Here is a 17685-nt window from a genome sequence, read left to right as displayed (position 1 = left end):
ACAAGAGAAGCCACCGCAATGAGAAGCCCATGCACAGCAACGAAGAACCAATACAGCCAAAAATAAATAAATAAATAAATTTATTTTAAAAAATTAACTGGAAAGCAGCAATATTCAGTGCAGATTACTGTGGAAAACGAAAATAATTCAGGGCAATAGATTCTGCAGTCAAGAAGTTTACAGTTGTGCTGAGTCCTCTCTGCCTCTAAAAGAGCAGTTGAAAAAGGCCAGCTCCTCCCCGAAGCCTTCCTTGCTTTCTCCCTCAAACCTCCGCCTCTGCACGACTCATCTTACCTCCACCTTGACCCTGGAGGACAGGGTGCTTTCCTTTTTTCTGAATCCTCAAAGCCTTGCGCTGTGCTCTGCACGAGGTAGATTCTCTGCACTTCATCTTTTTAGAAAGCCCCAGAGCAGGAGCCAGGCGTGGGTAGGTCCCTAGCTTTTCACACTTTCACCCCACACTGAACCAATCCCGGGCTGAGGAGGAACCGAGAGGTTGACCTTCTATCCCCTCGGGGTTGGGGACAGATACTTAGGGGACTCCCAGACGCTTCGTAGAAACAACTGTCTCGCCTTGAAAGGCCAAACTGGTCACCTCCGCCCTGCTTTCTCCCCCTTTCTGGCTTCCTTGAGATGCCTGGGTGGGTGGAGGCTGTAACCTGCGGCAGACAGCAGTGTCAAGCGCGCGTCTTGCTCTCCTGCGGCCCCCTGGCCTCCCCCAGGGAGCTCAGGCCCACGGCCCGGGCTGGGACAGGGTGTGCTCGCAATCTTTGGCCGGCAAGCAACCGGGCCACTCGGGTGGTTTTCTGCCTCCCGTAACAATAGAAGTTTTGCTGAGGCCCAGGGAGTGTCTACAAAGTGCTCTCCTCCGAGAGCGAGGCGCCGCGAGCGGCCCGGCTGGCTTTTTGGCGGCTTTTTATCTTTGGATGCAGGCGAAGCCATGGAGGGGCAGGGCAAGACCAAGGTCGGAGTTAGAAGTAGCAGCGTTGGGCTGTTCTCAAAAGGGGAGGTGATCATGTGAGATGAACAAGTTGAGGTGCTGCAGGATAACGGGGTTTGGGGTGGGGTGGAGACCTCCATCCATAAAGTGGGCAGGGAGGACACCAGGGGCTAGTGACCTGTCTTCCAGCCAGAGTCCTGTTGAAAGTCCTGCTGGAGAAGGGAATCAGAAGGTACAGACAGGATACTGTGCACTCCCTCGGAAAGTTCTTTCCTTTTTGTCTTGACATCACATATATACTATATATATATATATTTTTTTTTTTTTTTTTTTTTTTGGCTGCATTTGGGTCTTCATTGCTGCGCGCGGGCTTTCTCTAGTTGTGGCGAGTGGGAGCTACTCTTCATTGTGGTGCGTGGGCTTCTCATTGTGGTGGCTTCTTGTTGCGGAGCACGGGCTCTAGGCGCGCAGGCTTCAGTAGTTGCGATGCATGGGCTCAGTAGCGGTGGCACATGGGCTTAGTTGCTCCGCGGCATGTGGGGTCTTCCCGGACCAGGGATCGAACCAGTGTCCCCGGCATTGGCAGGCGGATTCTCAACCACTGTGCCACCAGGGAAGTCCGACATTATATATTTTTAATTTTTTTCTTTATTTTTCTTTTATTTTTTATTTTGGCCAGCACCGAGCAGCATGCAGGAGCTTATTTCCCTGACCAGGGATCCAACCCATGTCCCCTGTAGTGGAAGCGTGGAGTACTGACCACTGGACTGCCAGGGAATTCCCATATCTTGACGTTATATTCTTGATCCATCCTCTTCTCTTGTCGCCAGTACTGCCCACCAAGACCAAGCCAGGCAACCCCCTCTTACCATATACACCATAGCCTCTAGCTAGGCTCCCTGTTTCCTATAGTCCAGGCTCTGATTTCCTCACTGTGTGATCCTCGGCAAGTCACTTTACCTCTCTGTGCCTCGGTTTCTTCATCTATAAAATGGCATCATAATCATTCCCATTGTTATGAGGACACAGTGAGTTAATATATGGAAATAGCTTAGAACAGTTCCCGGCACACAGTAGGTATTACAAAAGGGTTGGTTATGGGACTTCCCTGGTGGTGCAGTGGTTAAGACTCCCCGCTCCCAATGCAGGGGACCCAGGTTCAAGTCATGGTCAGGGAACTAGATCCCACATGCATGCTGCAACTAAGACCCAACAAAACCAAATAAATAAATATTAAAAAAACAAAAAACAAAACCCCAAAAGGGTTGGTTATGATCATTTTTTATTATTACAGGCTATTCTCCACCCAACAGTGTGACCATTCAAAAACCTGAGTCAGGCCATATCACAGCCTTGTTTAAACTCCTGTCCCGGCTGCCCACTGTGCTTAGCATAAAGTCCATGCATGCATGGACTGTCTCTGCATTACTAATCTGACTTCAACTCCTACTACTGTTCTCATTACTCATTGTTCCCACCTCACCAGCCTCCTTACTACCCCTGGAATGTTCCAAGTGTGGCCCAGCCTCAGGGCCTTTGCACTTGCCATTTTCTTCTGCCTAGGAAGCTCTTCTCATGCTTTGCAGAGCTCGTTCTGGCTCAGCATTCAGATCTCAACTATTACTTCCTTAAGAGAGTCTTCCTGAATCACCCTATCTAGGTATGTACTTTCCTGTATTTTTCTGTGAAAATACCTCGTTTATTTCTTAGCTATCATTGACTATGTGTTTGTTTGTTTGTTTAATATCTCTCTCCCCCAACTAGAATATAAACTTCACAAGGGGTGAAACTTGTCTTATTCACTGTTTTTTCCCCTACATCTAGCATAATGCCTAGTATATAGTAGGTGCTCAGTAAATATGATTTGTTAAATGAATGAATGCAGAAACGAGAAAAGGATTTAGAGTTTCATGAGAGAGACTATAGATGGAGGTGCCATCTATCTAATGGAGAGTGGATAAGGTCTTTTGGCAACCGTGTCAGATAATTGGTTCAAGTTGGGACATGTTTTTGAGGTGCCTGTAGGATTGCTTGGAAAGATGTTCCCTCTGCACCTCACACATGGGTCTGGAGTGACCCTAGAGCTACGTTTTTTGAAGTTTCACCATATATGGGGCATATCCATCAGGATAAATTTTTTCTACAACTTAGTGAAGAGCCAACTCCAGGTGGTTTAAACAATGTGTCCAGAGGTAGGGCAGTCCCAGGATTGGTTAATTCAGTGACTCAACAGCAGCATCAAGGGTCCAGGTCCTTTCTACCCATCACGATGGCACAGTCTCTCCTCATGGGTCCAAGATGGCTGCCATGGCTCCAGACATGGAGTCTTCGTGCAACATCCACAGGTCAGAAGAACAGAAGAGATCCTTTTCTTTTCCTGAGTCCTGTTCTAAGAGAGAGGAAGGGACTTCCCTGGTGGTCCAGCAGTTAAAACTCTGCTTTCCCAATGCTGAGATCAGATTAATTCAAAAGGCTTTCTGAAGAGACGGGGGTGTTGTGGCAGGATCTTTTTTTTTTTTTTTTTTAACATCTTTATTGGAGTATAATTGCTTTTGCGGCAGGATCTTAAAAGAAGGAAAATGTATTGGTAGGAGAATGTATAAGTCTGTGGCCACCTCAGTACTCCATGGGCCACATCCTCAATCAGACGCCAAATCAATTATTATTTTTTTCTTTCTGTTTTTTTATTTGTTGGATGCTGAAGAGACTGGGGAAAAGGAGTCCTGGTTAGTGTGACTTGACAGGTTTTATTGTTAGTAATGAAATCATTAGCCCCCTGCCAACAGCACCCAGATTCTGCTGGTCTGCAGGCTGGAGATACATACACAATAATGCATTTTAAAACATTCTCCAACAGGAGCTGTGACTCATACACATTTCTGCTGGGATGAATAAAAATATCGGGAGTGAAAGATGGATTAGTCACTGGAACACGGTTTCCTTTTGAGAACTGAGTCTCCCACAGTTACCCTTGTTCCTTATTAGCTTGTGAAATTTGGAAACGGAACCCCTAAACTGGTGCCTTCCAGACATGTGTGATGAAGCCTGGTTGGGTGGGTGTGGGGTTTGGGGGTCAGAGGGTGGGCTCAATGGAGCAGGACTGGAGGCCGCTGGTGCAACGGTTCGGTCCTATAGATGGTTTCCAGTTGGCTCCTGTTCTGACTGGCCTTTGCCTGGGTTGTTCATTAGGACCACCTCTAAATCAATGCCGTTCGTTCTTTCATTCATTTACTCTTTTATTCATTCCATCAGTCCTTTGCAAGCAAGGTAGTGTGTTAGTCCAAAATGGACTGAAGAAAGGAACTTACCAGAGAGCTAAGACCAGGAAACATGCCATAAATGTCTACATAGAGATTTAGAGAAAGGAGAGATCTCTTTTTTGTCTAGCTCAAGGATTGGCAAACTGCAGCCTGCCGGCTATTGTTTGTATAAATAAAGTTTTATTGGAACACAGCCACACCCATTCATTTACATATTGTCTCTGGCTGCTGTTAGCGCTATGGCAGAATTGAGTAGTTGTGACACAGACTTTATGACCCTGAAAGCCTAAAATATTTCCTGTCTGGCCCTTTACAGAACAAGTTTGCCAGCTTCTGATCTTGGGTCAGTGATTTGCAGTTTTAAACAACAGAACCCACTGTAGAACTTTATGAATGGTTATAGGGAGCTCACAGAATCTCAAGGGTGCCCAGGAAGTCAGTCTTGGCAGCCAGGCCCCCCAAAACGATGCCCAAACCACTCTGTGAGACGGCTCCAGTGATGACACTGACACCCCAACTGGCAATTCTGACTCTGGGTGACTGAAGACCAAAACTTCTGCAGTCACTGTCCCCCAAAGATTGATGCCTCTGCCATTGCTTAGGTCAGGAGTAAGCAAAATACATACAAACCCTATGGCTCAGCAATTCCATTTCTGGTTGACAACCTAAAAAATACTTGCTCACAGATACAAATGGAAATATATATGAGAATGTTTGTTATAGCATTGCTTCAAAGAGTTTGCAGTAGTTTCAATACTAGGAAATGAAAAAGTAGAATATAGTTTTATTGGTTAGGGTTAATATTAATTATAATAAATAGACCATGAAGTATGTGAAGTCTCAGACCCCATGGACATTTCATTATTTCCTCACATAAGGTGCTCTAAGGTGAACGTTACTGATCACTGGTCTGTCTTCCCTCGGTGCAGACATTCAGACCCGGGCTGAGGGTGGCTCTGCCATCTTCAACCCATGGTTTCCAAGGTCACTCTGGGGTCATCATCCCAATCAGTTTAGAAGGGAAAAGAGCATGGAGGAAAGGACATGGGAGAGGTTCCATGGGCCAGGACTGGAGGCCATGCATGGAATCTGCTGGCATCTAAAGCTCCATTATGAAGCTCCACCTACCTGCAAGGGATATTGGGAAATGTAGTCCTTCAGTGTGTCCTGGAAGAGGAGAAAACCACACTTGGGGAACAGCCAGCAGTCTACCACTGTGATACAAGCACATAAGGGAATACTAAGCAATAGTCACAAGTAATGAGTTATATTTACAAAGAGCAACAAGGAATGATCTCAAAAAAACATGATGCCGGGTGAAAAAAGTAACATAGCATGAATGCATAACTGTACCATTTATGTAAAAATTTAAAAACAATCATAAAACAACACTTTATCTCTTTGTATATTTTTTACTATTTTTTACTATGTCTATTTGGATACACATATATATCCAAACAAATATATGGCAGATGGGTAGAAAGAACACACTTTAAATATACCCTGGTGGGTGTCCATGGGTGGGTGGGGGGAGGAGGAGTAGAGATGGGTGACGAAGGCAAAAATAAGTGAAAATAAAACAAAGTAGAGGCCATACTCTGATGTCACCGGTGGTGTGCCATGGCCTGAGGAGTGTTATTAGCTAATTGTGTGCATTTGAGTTCCAAATTTAAAAAAAAAAGCGGAGGAAGCAATGTATTAAAGAATAAAAGTAATATATATTCATTGTAGAAAATTTGGGAAATATAAGTGTAAAGAAGAAAATAGGGAATTCCCTGGTGGTCCAGTGGTTGGGTCTCCGTGCTTCCACTGCAGAGGACTTGGGTTCGACCCCTGGCTGGGGAGCTAAGATCTTGCATGCTGCGGGGAGTGGCCAAAAAAAAAAAAAAAAGAAGAAAACAGATACCCGTAATTCCACTGCCCAGATGTAACTACTCTTGTTATTTTTGTAATTTCCTTCTTGTCTTTTTTTGTATTAATATGTAATATATATTGACAATATTAGGATCACAGTCTATATGTAATTTATTCCACTCTTTTCCTCCCCATTTATCCATGTATCATGACCATTTTTCTATTCCATTAAATATACTCTGATAGCGGACTTTTAAAGGGCTAAATAATTTTCCACATTGTGGATATACCGTAATGTATGTAACTATTTACCTCTTAGTGGGAATTTAGGTCCTTTCAAATCTGAGCTATTATAAGTAACACTGCAGTGAACATCTTTGTGAATTAAAGTTTGTGTGAGTGTGTGATTATTTCCGTGGTTCAGATTCCCTGAATGAGAATAACTTGGTCAAAGGGTATAAATATAGATGTGTATGCTTATTTTTAAGGCTTTTGATGCATTTTTTTAGGTTGAGGAATGGAGAACACAGAGAGGAAAGTGTAGAAGACACACATGTAAATCATAATAAATTATTATAAAGTGAACCTTTGTGAAATCACAACCTAGGGTAAGAAATACAACACTGCCAGGCCCTTAATGCCTCTGTACAGCTTCTCCAAATCCCAGACCCCTACTCCCTAGTCTGGGAGAAAAGCACTGCCCTGACTTGTGCAGTAAATGCTACCTACACTCTTTTCTTTATAGCTTTACCATCCAAGTGTGCACCTCTAAGTACTGTAGTTTAATATTCTCTGCTTTTGAGCACTATATAAATGGAATCATACATAATGTGCTTTTTTATATCTGGCTTCACTGGCTCCATATTACATTTTTTAAAGGTTCTCATTAGTTATCTATTTTACACATAGTAGTGTATATATATATATATCAATTGCAATCTCCCGATTCACCACCCCCCTTCGCCCCCTTGGTATCCAATACGTTTGTTCTCTACATCTGCGTCTCTATTTCTGCTTTGCAAATAAGTTTATCTGTACCATTTTTCTAGATTCCACATATACGTGATATTATATGATATTTGTTTTCCTCTTTCTGAGTTATTTCACTCTGTATGACAGTCTCTAGGTCCATCCATGTCTCTGCATATGGCATGTTAAGTTTTAAAAATTCATCCACATGTTGTTGCATGGAGCTATACGTAAGTCTTTCTCTGCCACAACTTTTCTTTTCTCTGAAGCTGTGTATGTTTTTTTCTCTGCTTCAGTTTCACATTTCTGAGGACCTAAATTCGGGTGGTAGGGAAAGAAATTCCTTTCATTTGTATAGGACTCTTCATCTTTTTTCAAGCATTTTGGGGTCTGTAAGATTTCATCGTGTCCTCACGTTCCCTTGGAGAGCTGGCAGAGCAGGGTTCTTAATGTCGCCATTTAACAGATGAGGAAACTAGGCTCAGGACCATGAAGGAATTGACTGAGCTGAGACTGGGAACCTGACTGTTGCTCCATTTCTCAAGGTCATGGGAGACTCCATCACTATGTCCAGTCTTCCTAGGAAAGCCAGGGAATCTCAGCACATTGGAAATGGACTCTCTGTAACATCTGTTCTGGCTGCCCCAGCTCTGAATGCTGGTGGGGGCCAGGCCTCTGTCCTTGTCCTCGTCTCCATCCACATGCCCTCCCTGGGTGATCTCCTGCAATCCCGTGGCTTTTAACTAGTACTTATGTTCTGACCATGCCTACATTCTTATTTCCAGGCTGCCCTCCCTCCTGAACCCCAGGATTGCGTCTCTGACTGCCCACCCGACATCTCCACCAGGCTATGGAATTTGCAATCTCCCATGATCAAAACTAAATTCTCCATCTTCTCCCGCAAACCCACCCCTCCCACCACCTTCCTCATTCTGGTTAATTCCAAGCCCATCCTTTCAGTTGCCCAGGCCAAAAACCTAGGAGTCAAGTTGAACTCTGTCTCTCTTACCCCCAGCACTTCAGCAAACCTATAGGTTCTAGCTTTTTTTTTAATTAAAAAAAATTTTTTTTGACTGCGTTGGGTCTTTGTTGCTGCGTGCGGGCTTTCTCTAGTTGCAGTGAGCAGGGACTACCCTTCGCTGCGGTGCACGGGCCTCTCACTGCGGTGGCCTCTCCCATTGTGGAGCACGGGCTGTACGTGCACAGGCTTCAGTAGTTGTGGCACGAGGGCTCAGCAGTTGTGGCCCACGGCCTCCAAGCCCTTGCACTTGCTGTTCCCTCTGCCTGGAACACATGCAGCGCCTACTCCCTCACCTCTTTCTTCCAGTTCTTTGCTAAAATGTCACCTTCTTAGTGAGAACTTCTCTCCCCCTCCCCCCTCCCCCTGGGATGCTCTTGCCCAGCACTCCCTGTCATTTTTCCCGCTTTGTTTTTCTCCATAGTCCTCACCACGATCTGGCAGACTTTGTGTTCGACGTATTAGGGTCTTAATTGGCCATCTCTTTTGCCACTAGAGTGTCAGCTCCAGGAGGGCGAGGACTCCAACCTGTTTTGTTTGCTATTCTCAGTGCCTAGAGCAGTGTCAGGCACTCACAGTGAGCTTTCTCCCAACCTGGAGTCCAAACACAAGTACTGAGATATTCATTCATTCATTTGTTCAATTAATATTTAGGTGTGCCTGGCATTCTTCTATAATGAGGGAAACAAGATTCTCACAGTCCTCTGGCAACACCAGAGTGGTGGCTTGGCATGGATTTAGGATCAGACACGCCTGGGTGACAAAGCTCTGGCCAATCGGGTGAGAGTGATGTGTGAAACTTCCGGCTTGGGGGTGATTAAAGAACCAGGCATTCCTTCTCTTCTCCCTTTCTCTTTCTGCTGGTTGGAATGTGGCGCCAGAGCAGCCATCTTGGAGCATACAGTGGATACCACATGTTAAGGAAGTTGGAAAGAACCTGGGCCCTGAAACCTTGAGGCCTCCATACCTGCCTTGGGTTGTTTATACCTGACTATAACATGAGAGAGAAACAAGGTATGTTTTTAAAAATTCATTACTATTTGGGTCTTGTCACAATGTCTATCTTTATCCTAACTAATACAGCCACCTTGATCAGGTTCCTTTCTGAGCCTCAGTTTTCTCATCTGTAAAAATGGGACAATAATAACTACCACAAAGGGCAGTTGTGAAAATTTGATGTCACTTCTTAATAGTGCCTGGTACACAGTGAGTGCTCAAAAAATGGTAACAGTTGGTATTAGAACTTTCTCCCTTTCAACGAAGGCTCCAAGAATGGAATTTGCCCAGGAAATTTGGAAGGCAGGCTGCAGTATAAATGGCATTGGAGAGGGTGTGGCTGTTTGTGTTTCTGCTGGCTAAAGAGGAAACCATAAGTTTTCAGTAAAAGTTACTACTGGGATTGCCAGGTGTCTGGAATTGGACTGGGCAGCCCTATTCTTGAGTTTTCAGTCCAGGAAAGAACCTGAAAAAAAAAATAACCCAGACATATAAATGTGTGTCCAGTATGTCTGTTAAAACCATCTGGCATCCCTCGCTGCAGAATTTCAAGATACACCATCCAGGTCAATTTCCAAGCTTGACTAAGTTGTAGATTTTACCCTTTATGCACCAATCTCTTCCTGAACCTTTTTCTTAACTTTTACCCCCAGTCCAGGCTTCATGTTCCAAATCTTAGACCTTTGCTTCATTGGGAAAGCAATATGGTGGAGAGCAGTCCTCTCTGGGGCATGTGCATTTTAAGAGAGAAGTAGGAAGTGGGCAATGCTTATTTCAAAGGATTGGGTGACCATAATCATCCAAACAGAGATGTTATTAATAATATTTATCCTGGGACAACAGGTACAAACTGGGACTGTCCCATGCAAACTGGGGTGTTTGGTCATCCTATGAACAGAAGATTCAGGTCATCCTAGTGAAATCTAGGGGAAGGGAAGCATGTCAATTAGGATGCTTTTGGTTTCAAATAAAGGAAACCTAACTGGCTTAAACCATAAGGAAATTTTATTATCTTATAATACAAGAAATGCAGAGGTAGGATGGCTCTACAGTTGGTTAATTTAGGAGCTCACTGACATCAAAGATCCAGGTTCCATCTGTCATTTTTGCCATCTTCAGCTGGTCAGCAATGTCCTCCCTCATTGTGTCAAGGTGGCTGCCACACCTCCAAACATCACGGCCTCACCCAATTATAATAGCTAACACTCAACTGAATATCAGGCAGCATCCGAAGCACGTTGGAGCTATTAAGTATTTTAATCCGCACAATAACCCTGTGAGGTAGGAACTCTTATTGGCTCCATTTTAAAGATAGATACATCAAAGCTGGAAGAGATTAAGTCACTTGCACAAAGTAACACAATGGGAAGTGGTGGGGCTGGGATTTGAATCCAGGCAGCTGGTCTCTAGAGCTACAACAATGTCCAAAGGCTGGAAAAAAAAGAAGGTACCATGTCAGCGTCCAAGCCAGGATTGGAACCAAGGGTCCTAAGCATTTCCTTCTCTCTTTCCTCCGGGCTATATTTCCAGTGCTTTCTGGTGGGAATAGGATTTGGCAAAGCTCTGGAACCCTGACTTAATCTGATATCTATTATGTTCGAATCAGACCTTGAACCAGAGCCTTCTGGAGATATCTGCTTTTAAGAGCAAGACTTTCTTTGGAGAAGTTTTGACTTGGGGAGTTGTGGGTGGCTCCACCAAGAGTAGCAGGAAGAGAATTGTATTTTGGTCTGAAGAAATGAACCCCGGCCTGCATGTCCAGCCTTGCGTCGGGTTGTCCAGCTGTTCTGTCCAATACCAAGGGTGGAGACGCCTCTATCCTCTTCTCAGAAAGCTGCTCTTGGTGTTTGGAACGGGGAAAAGACTCTCTGGGCAGCTGGCCTGGCTTACTGAGAACTTATTTGCATTTGAGAAATGATTGGCTGTCCTGGGCAGTCCGATAACTCAGTTCTCACCTGGCTCGTTCAACCCGGGAGGGAAAAAAACCACCCCTTGTTTTATCTTTATTATTATCATTTTAAAAAGCAGAGCTTGGGAAGGGGGCACCTTCAAATCCTGAGCCTGCAGAATCTGAGAGAGTCTCATCAGAGAATAAGGAACTATCTGTCTACTGATTCCAAGCAGCATTAACTTCTTCCTCACAACTGTGAAACTTATGCAACAGAAACGAAATGGTATTTCCCGCTATTTGCAAAGTACGTGGTAACAGAAACTCTAAAATTGTCCCTGTAGAAGAGAATTTCCCCATCATTACCATGGCTTTTTTTTTTTCTTGCTGAACTGAGAGCCTTTTTTTTCCCCTCCTTTTTCTCTGTTCTTTTGGTGAATGTTTCCCAGCTATAGCCTATTTTAGGCCCTGCCCTGGAGATAGACAGGGATCTAAGGGCTCCCCACTGAAGATCCTGGAGGGTAGGGATGGAAGTGTTGAGGAAGAAGGGAGGAGAGGTCAGGCTGACACCGGGATAGATAAAGGAAATCTCCCTGAGCTTTTGATTCCTTAGTCATGTTTGGTTCAGTGAGTTGCTCTGTGCCAGGATTAGCTGGGAGGCAGCCAGCCCTGGACCAAGGGAGTCCCCATTGATCACACCAGCGCTGAGGTCTCTATCTGAGTAATGAGACCTGGGTAGGCAGTGACCTGAGGCAGAGGCTTGGAGGTGCCACCGAACAACTCTGGAGAAGCTGAAAGGATCTCGTTTATTTGTTTGCTTGTTTATTTTATTTTTAATTAATTAATTTATTTATTTTTGGCTGCGTTGGCTCTTGTTGCTGCGCGCAGGCTTTCTCTAGTTGCAGTGAGTGGGGGCTACTCTTCATTGCGGTGCGCGGGCTTCTCATTGCGGTGGTTTCTCTTGTTGTGGAGCATGGACTCTAGGCGCACGGGCTTCAGCAGTTGTGGCATGCGGGCTCTAGAGTTCAGGCTCATTAGTTGTGGTGCACGGGCTTAGTTGCTCCGCGGCATGTGGGATCTTCCTGGACCAGGGCTCGAACCCATGTCCCCTGCATTGGCAGGCAGATTCTTAACAACTGCGCCACCAGGGAAGTCCCTGTTTGCTTGTTAATTGATTTTTTTTTTTTTGAATGTTGATTTGGTTATTGTTTTTCTCCTCCTGCTCTGGATTGGAAGCACCAGGAGGGCAGGAACCTTACCTGCTGTGGTCACCGCTGTATCCCAGCCTGGCGCATAGTAGGCCTTCAATAAACATCCATTGAATGAATGACAGAAGGAACTTGGTGTCTTTAATTCCTCACTGTCTGCTCCCCCTGCTGGAATGATGTCAGCTCCGGGAGGGCCTGAATGGTGTTAATCTTGTTCATGTCTAGAGTCCCAGAACCTCACCCCATGCCTGGCACATAGTAGGTGCTTGTGGTAGACGCTTCTCTCTTAACAACAGAAGCCCAAGTTGTTCAGGCAGCCATGTCCCAGGAGATGGAGCAGGACTATTCTAAGTTGCTGGTGACAACCCTGCTCTTGGTCAGGGAGTATTTAAAGGTGGCCATGTGACCCAGTCTGCCTGTGAAGTGTAAGGGAGAATCTGCTTGCTGCGGGCTTTGGGGAAAGTTTTCTCCCTCCGATAAGAGAGAGGCACAGGGGAGCGCCCCCTTTACCCTCTTCTTTCCTGCTTTGGAGCTATGTTAGCAGGAGATGTGGCCAGTGCAGCAGCCACCTTGTGTCTCTGAGGCCCCAAACTTTGGGAGAAAAGCCACCATGATGAGGATAGCAGGGTCGCAGGTGCCTTGATCCTTGATGATGTCACCAAGTGCTCAACCAGCCTGAGGAGCCAGCCTCCTCTGGACCTCTTGTTAAATAAATGACGTCCTATGGTTTAACCCATCAGTAGCCCGTTTTTCTCCTCCTTGCAGCCAAATGCATCCCAATGGATTCAGCACTCAGTCCACACGTTGACTAAATAAACGCCTTCACTTCCAGAGCGCTTACTATCTGCTCTAAGCACTTCCCACGTACTAACTCAGGCATCTTCACAACAACCTCACGACGTTGGTACCGTTACGATCCTCAGTTCACAAGTGATGAAAACGAGAGCTTAAGTAATTTATTAAAAGTTGTATTATCTGGGCTTCCCTGGTGGCGCAGCGGTTGGGAGTCTGCCTGCTGATGCAGGGGACACGGGTTTGTGCCCCGGTCCGGGAAGATCCCACATGCCGCGGAGTGGCTGCGGCCGTGAGCCATGGTCGCTGAGCCTGCGCGTCCGGAGCCTGTGCTCTGCAACAGGAGAGGCCACAACAGTGAGAAGCCTGTGTACTGCAAAAAAAAAAAAAAAAAAAAAATACGTTGTATTATCTTTCACTAGGGATGGGATGGTGGGGGAGAAATATCCCAGAGGAATCTGAGGGAGTAAAAGAATGTAGAAGAGATGGGGTGGGCCAGAGGTGGGCTCCATGCATGGAAACGTGGAAACATTAGGCTGGTCTTTTTGGCAGGGCGGGTCAATTCTTGGGTGAAGCATGGGATCTATGTGTGTGTGTGTGTGTGTAACTAATATCTCTGAAGTTGAAGCTAATCTTTCTTGGTCACGGCTGGGAAGGGGACTAACAGTTGTTGAAAGCCTAATATGTGCTGGCTATCTGTGTCAGGTACTTTGTATCAGTGGTTCTCAACTGGGGGTGATTCTGTCCCTCTGGGGATGTTTGGCAATGTCGAGACACTTTTGGTTGTCACATCTGGGGAGGGAGTGCTACTGGTATCTAGTGGGTACAGTATGACTCTACATGTCCTACAATGCATAGGATGGTCCCTCACAACTAAGAATTATCTGGCCCCAAATGTCAATATTCTGAGGTTGAGAAACACTGCTTTACATACATTTTTCTCTTACAAAGATTCCCATTTTACAGAACAGGCAACAGGCTCAGAGAGGTGAAGTGTTTTGACCAAGGTCACCCCAGCTAGTTAGATTTGGAACTGGGAAACAAATGTAAGCCAGTTTCATTCCACAGCCAGGATGCTCCCACTATGCTCTCCCCTTGTGGTAGATAGGATTAATTTAAGGACAAGGCAACTGAGGATCAGAGAGTTGCTGTGACCAGTTGAAGGTCACAGAGCAGAGTTGCTCCAGAGCCCTCTTCCCGAGAACCTCGGGAGCCAATCACCTTTCAGACACAATTGATTCCACTACCCAAACCTGGCAGGCTCATCTACCTCACACCCTTGACTATCTGTCCAGGGGAACTTCAGTCACCCAAGGCCCAGATCAAATGTCATCTTGTCCAAGATCACAAAGCAACAGAGCTCTGAGAGGGCAGAAGACACCCCACTCTCTCCTTGTGTCCTTATGCACTTGCAGTATTTACCCAGAGGCCATTGGGAGAATAATCCTGGGTTTTCGGAACAGCCTAAAGGATGATTACAGTCTACAGGGGGATATTACATGAGTCAGCCAATCCACTGCAGAGACACAATCTCTGGCGCTTGAACAGGGGCAGGTTAGGAACTGTGTGGACAGTATGGAGAGTGGAGCTGGGCTAAGAGGGCTGTTCATACATGCAATATTAATGAATAATAAACATGTAGAGAGAAATTTCTAGGTGCTGGGCACTGTTCCAAGTACCCCTATGGATTAACACATAACCCTGTAGGACCCCATTGGCTAGGTACCATGATTATTCCCACTGTAATGATAACACTGAGGCTCTTGAGGTAAGGATACCAGGGCAAGGTCACCCAAGGAAACTAGCAAGTGCGGGAGCTGGGATTTTAACCTGAACAGGTCCCAGAGGGATCTTCCCTTCACATCTTCTAGTGCGGCAGGTGAAGACACTTGTCTAGCAGTTTGCTGATTATCAAGGTCACACAGAGCAGCCTAGACTAGAAGCCGGGTTTCCAAAGGCCTTATGGGGGCTGGGGGTGTATGGAAGGAGGCACGGGCAGAGCAGCTGCCGCTTGATTAGTGACTGGAGAGCAAATAATTTCCTCTGAGAAAGGTTGGAAAGGGCAGGCTCATCTCATGGGAGGCATAGAAGTTATAAAGAAAGAGAAAAAGATAAGAAGGAAGGAAAGAAAAAGGAAGGGGAAAGAGAAAAGAGGGGGTAAGAGAGAGAACGAGAGAGCCGTGCGTCTTCCTTCCCAAGGTCGTGGCAGCGCCCGAGGGCACCCAAAGGCCTGAGTGTCCCAAAGGCAGGGGCTGGGGTCACCGCTTTCTTCCCGGGGCCGGCGGGGGCGCGCGTGGTGGGGAGGGCTTTCTTCTGCGCGGCTCCGCTGCCAGCTTTTCCAACAGGGTGTTGACTCAGCCCGAGCGGCGGCGGCCGGCGACCGGACCTGCGTGTTTGTGCTGCGCGCGGTGGGTGTCGCGTGTGTCGGGGTGGGAGTGGCGTAGCCCGCGGCGGACTGGGGGGCGCCACGGGTCCGGGCGCGGAGTTGGTGCGTTGGCCGCGGCGGGCGCGCTGCTTCGGACTCTTGGGGCTCTGCGGGGCCCCTCGCGGAAGATTTTCGCCCAAGAGCCCCGGGCGCCCAGCTCAGGCCGAGCCGAGCTTCCGACGTACCAGCCCAGCGCCGCGGCGCGTCTCCAAGGGGCCCAGTGCGCGCGCGGAGCACCTCTGCGGCCCGAGCACGGCGTGGCACTTGGCAGACGCTCCCTTGGCGGCGGGGGAGGCGGCGGCCTGGCCAGCCGTCTGGGAGCCCCGAGGGCCGGCCTCCTCCCGCCCCTCGTCCTGCCTCCGCGCGCTGCCTCCGCCCCCGGCCTGGGCCGCCCGCCCCCAGTCCCGCCTGCTCGCCCGCCGCGCCATGCGCCGGGCCCGCCGCTGAGCCCGGCCCGCCGGCGCGCCCCGTCCGGGATGGAGTGCCTGGACGCCTGAGTCGCCGCTCTGCGCGACCTCCGCGCGGGGGAAGGAGCCGGTGCCGCGCGGCCGCGCTAGGATGGAGGTGCCCGGCGGCAGCGATCCCAGTGGCGACGGGGCTGGGGACGGTGCCCACCTGGACCCCCGGGCACCCGGCGCCGCTGCGCCCATCTCCGGCCAGTGCGCGGCCGCCCGGGAGTCGGAGCGCCAGCTGCGCCTCCGCCTCTGCGTCCTCAACGAGATCTTGGGCACCGAGAGGGACTACGTGGGCACCTTGCGCTTCTTGCAGTCGGTGAGTGTAGCGCGGGGACAGCCTCCGCTCCAGCCGCCAGCCCCGCTGCGGAGCGCAGGGGCCTCCGGCGCGGGGTGGTCCCCACAACCTGTGGCCACGGCCCCCGGGCGGCGCGAGAATCTCCTCAGACGTGGGGAGGGCGGCCTCCTCCAGAGCTGGGCTGTCGCCTCCCTGGCTGGCCCCGACCCGGGGTCTCCCTCACTCCGTTTCTCCCCACGGCACGCTGCCCTTTTGTCTTTTTCTTTCCCCTTCTCCGCCTTTCAAATAGTTTTAAAATTAGTTACATCCGTGAGGCAGGGTCTCTGGGAGCCAGGCGCCGGGAGCTTGGGCTTGCGTTTTTTTTCCCGGGGATTTCTTCGCCACCTAGTGCATCACAGACTACTCATCTAGGACGGACCCTAGAAATCCTAGAGCCCAGAGTCTCTAAGCGCCCAGTAGAGTAGGATAAAACCCAAAGCCCGGAGTAGGGACAGAAGTCGACAAAACCCCGGGGTAGGACCCCTCTTTCCCACGCACACGCTTTTGCTGGAGCTTGGGGACAGTGGGTTTCGAACTCACGACTCCGAGGTTCAGTCCCATCCTCCCCATCCCCAACTCCAAGTTGCAAAACCACAGCGTCAGATGCTGCAAAATAACTGAGCACTTATTATGTGCCAGGTGCTTACATTTGTCATGAGAAGGTTGAACCTTCACAAGTGGCCCATGAAGTAGGGACGAATATTTCCCTCATTTTTTAGATGGGAGAGTTTAGCTCCAGAGAGGTTGAGTAACTTGCCCAGAATCAAACAACTGGTTACTTGGGGATACCGGATTTTGAACCAGGGCAGTCTGAGCTAGTGCTCCAAACCCCTATTCTCGGCTGCATTTTTTTTTTTTTTCTTCTTCTTCTTTTTTTTTTTTTTTCTCTGTGAGAGGGAGGAAGGGGCCACTTCCCTACTCTCCTAGGAAGTGAGAAAAGTGGCTAGGGGGTGGGAGTGGGGTGAGCCTTGCTGGAAATTAGGAGACTCCGAGGGCTTTAATCTCCAAACCTCCTACTGGGACCTCATTTACTCCCTTCTCTGCTCTAGGAAGTCTTTTAATCCTGGTTCAGGAAGGGCTGGTTGGGGGGTGGGGTGGGGCGGGGGCGGTTGGTGTTTCCTTCAGAAACCCCAGAGCCAGGCTCTACAGCTCCCAGTCTCCGGGGAAAGAGGGAGACTCTGGCATCCTCTGGGGTGCCCCGTGGCTTGGGGGTGCAGCTGAGGCTGTGTGAGGTCCGAGTTTTAACTCAAGGAGGACAGAGCCCTTCTCTCTGTGAAAAGAGGTGTGTGTGTTGAGGGGTGGATGGGCGGGGAGGAGAGTTGTGCAGAGGCATTGAAAACCATTTGGCTAAAGGACCCTTCTAGAAAGCCCTGTGAGAATGAGGCAGGGTTGGCCTTTCTTTCCCATCCCTCCCTCTCTCACAGTTAAAAAAGAAAAGAAAAGAAAAGAAAAGAATCTGCTCAGTTTGAATTAAAGATGTAGACAGCCCTGGTATCTCTGAGCAACGGCAGATTCTAGGGAACTCCTCATTTCTCCTTCTAGCCAC

At 48.1% G+C, this 17685-nt stretch overlaps 1 protein-coding gene across 1 annotated transcript in view; it reads left to right on the top strand.

The window, feature by feature from the left end:
* Positions 1-15908: 15908 nt before the first annotated feature.
* Positions 15909-17685, top strand: part of PREX1 (phosphatidylinositol-3,4,5-trisphosphate dependent Rac exchange factor 1) — a 195515-nt gene continuing 193738 nt past the window's right edge. The window contains exon 1 of the mRNA XM_065893635.1: positions 15909-16121. Coding sequence (XP_065749707.1) covers positions 15909-16121 — 213 coding nt within the window. The remainder of the gene's footprint in view (positions 16122-17685) is intronic.

This window comes from Phocoena phocoena, chromosome 15 (assembly GCF_963924675.1).
Source record: "Phocoena phocoena chromosome 15, mPhoPho1.1, whole genome shotgun sequence".
Taxonomy (NCBI): domain Eukaryota; kingdom Metazoa; phylum Chordata; class Mammalia; order Artiodactyla; family Phocoenidae; genus Phocoena; species Phocoena phocoena.
Note: the sequence above shows the minus strand (reverse complement) of the source record. Positions and strands in the feature narration are given on the sequence as shown.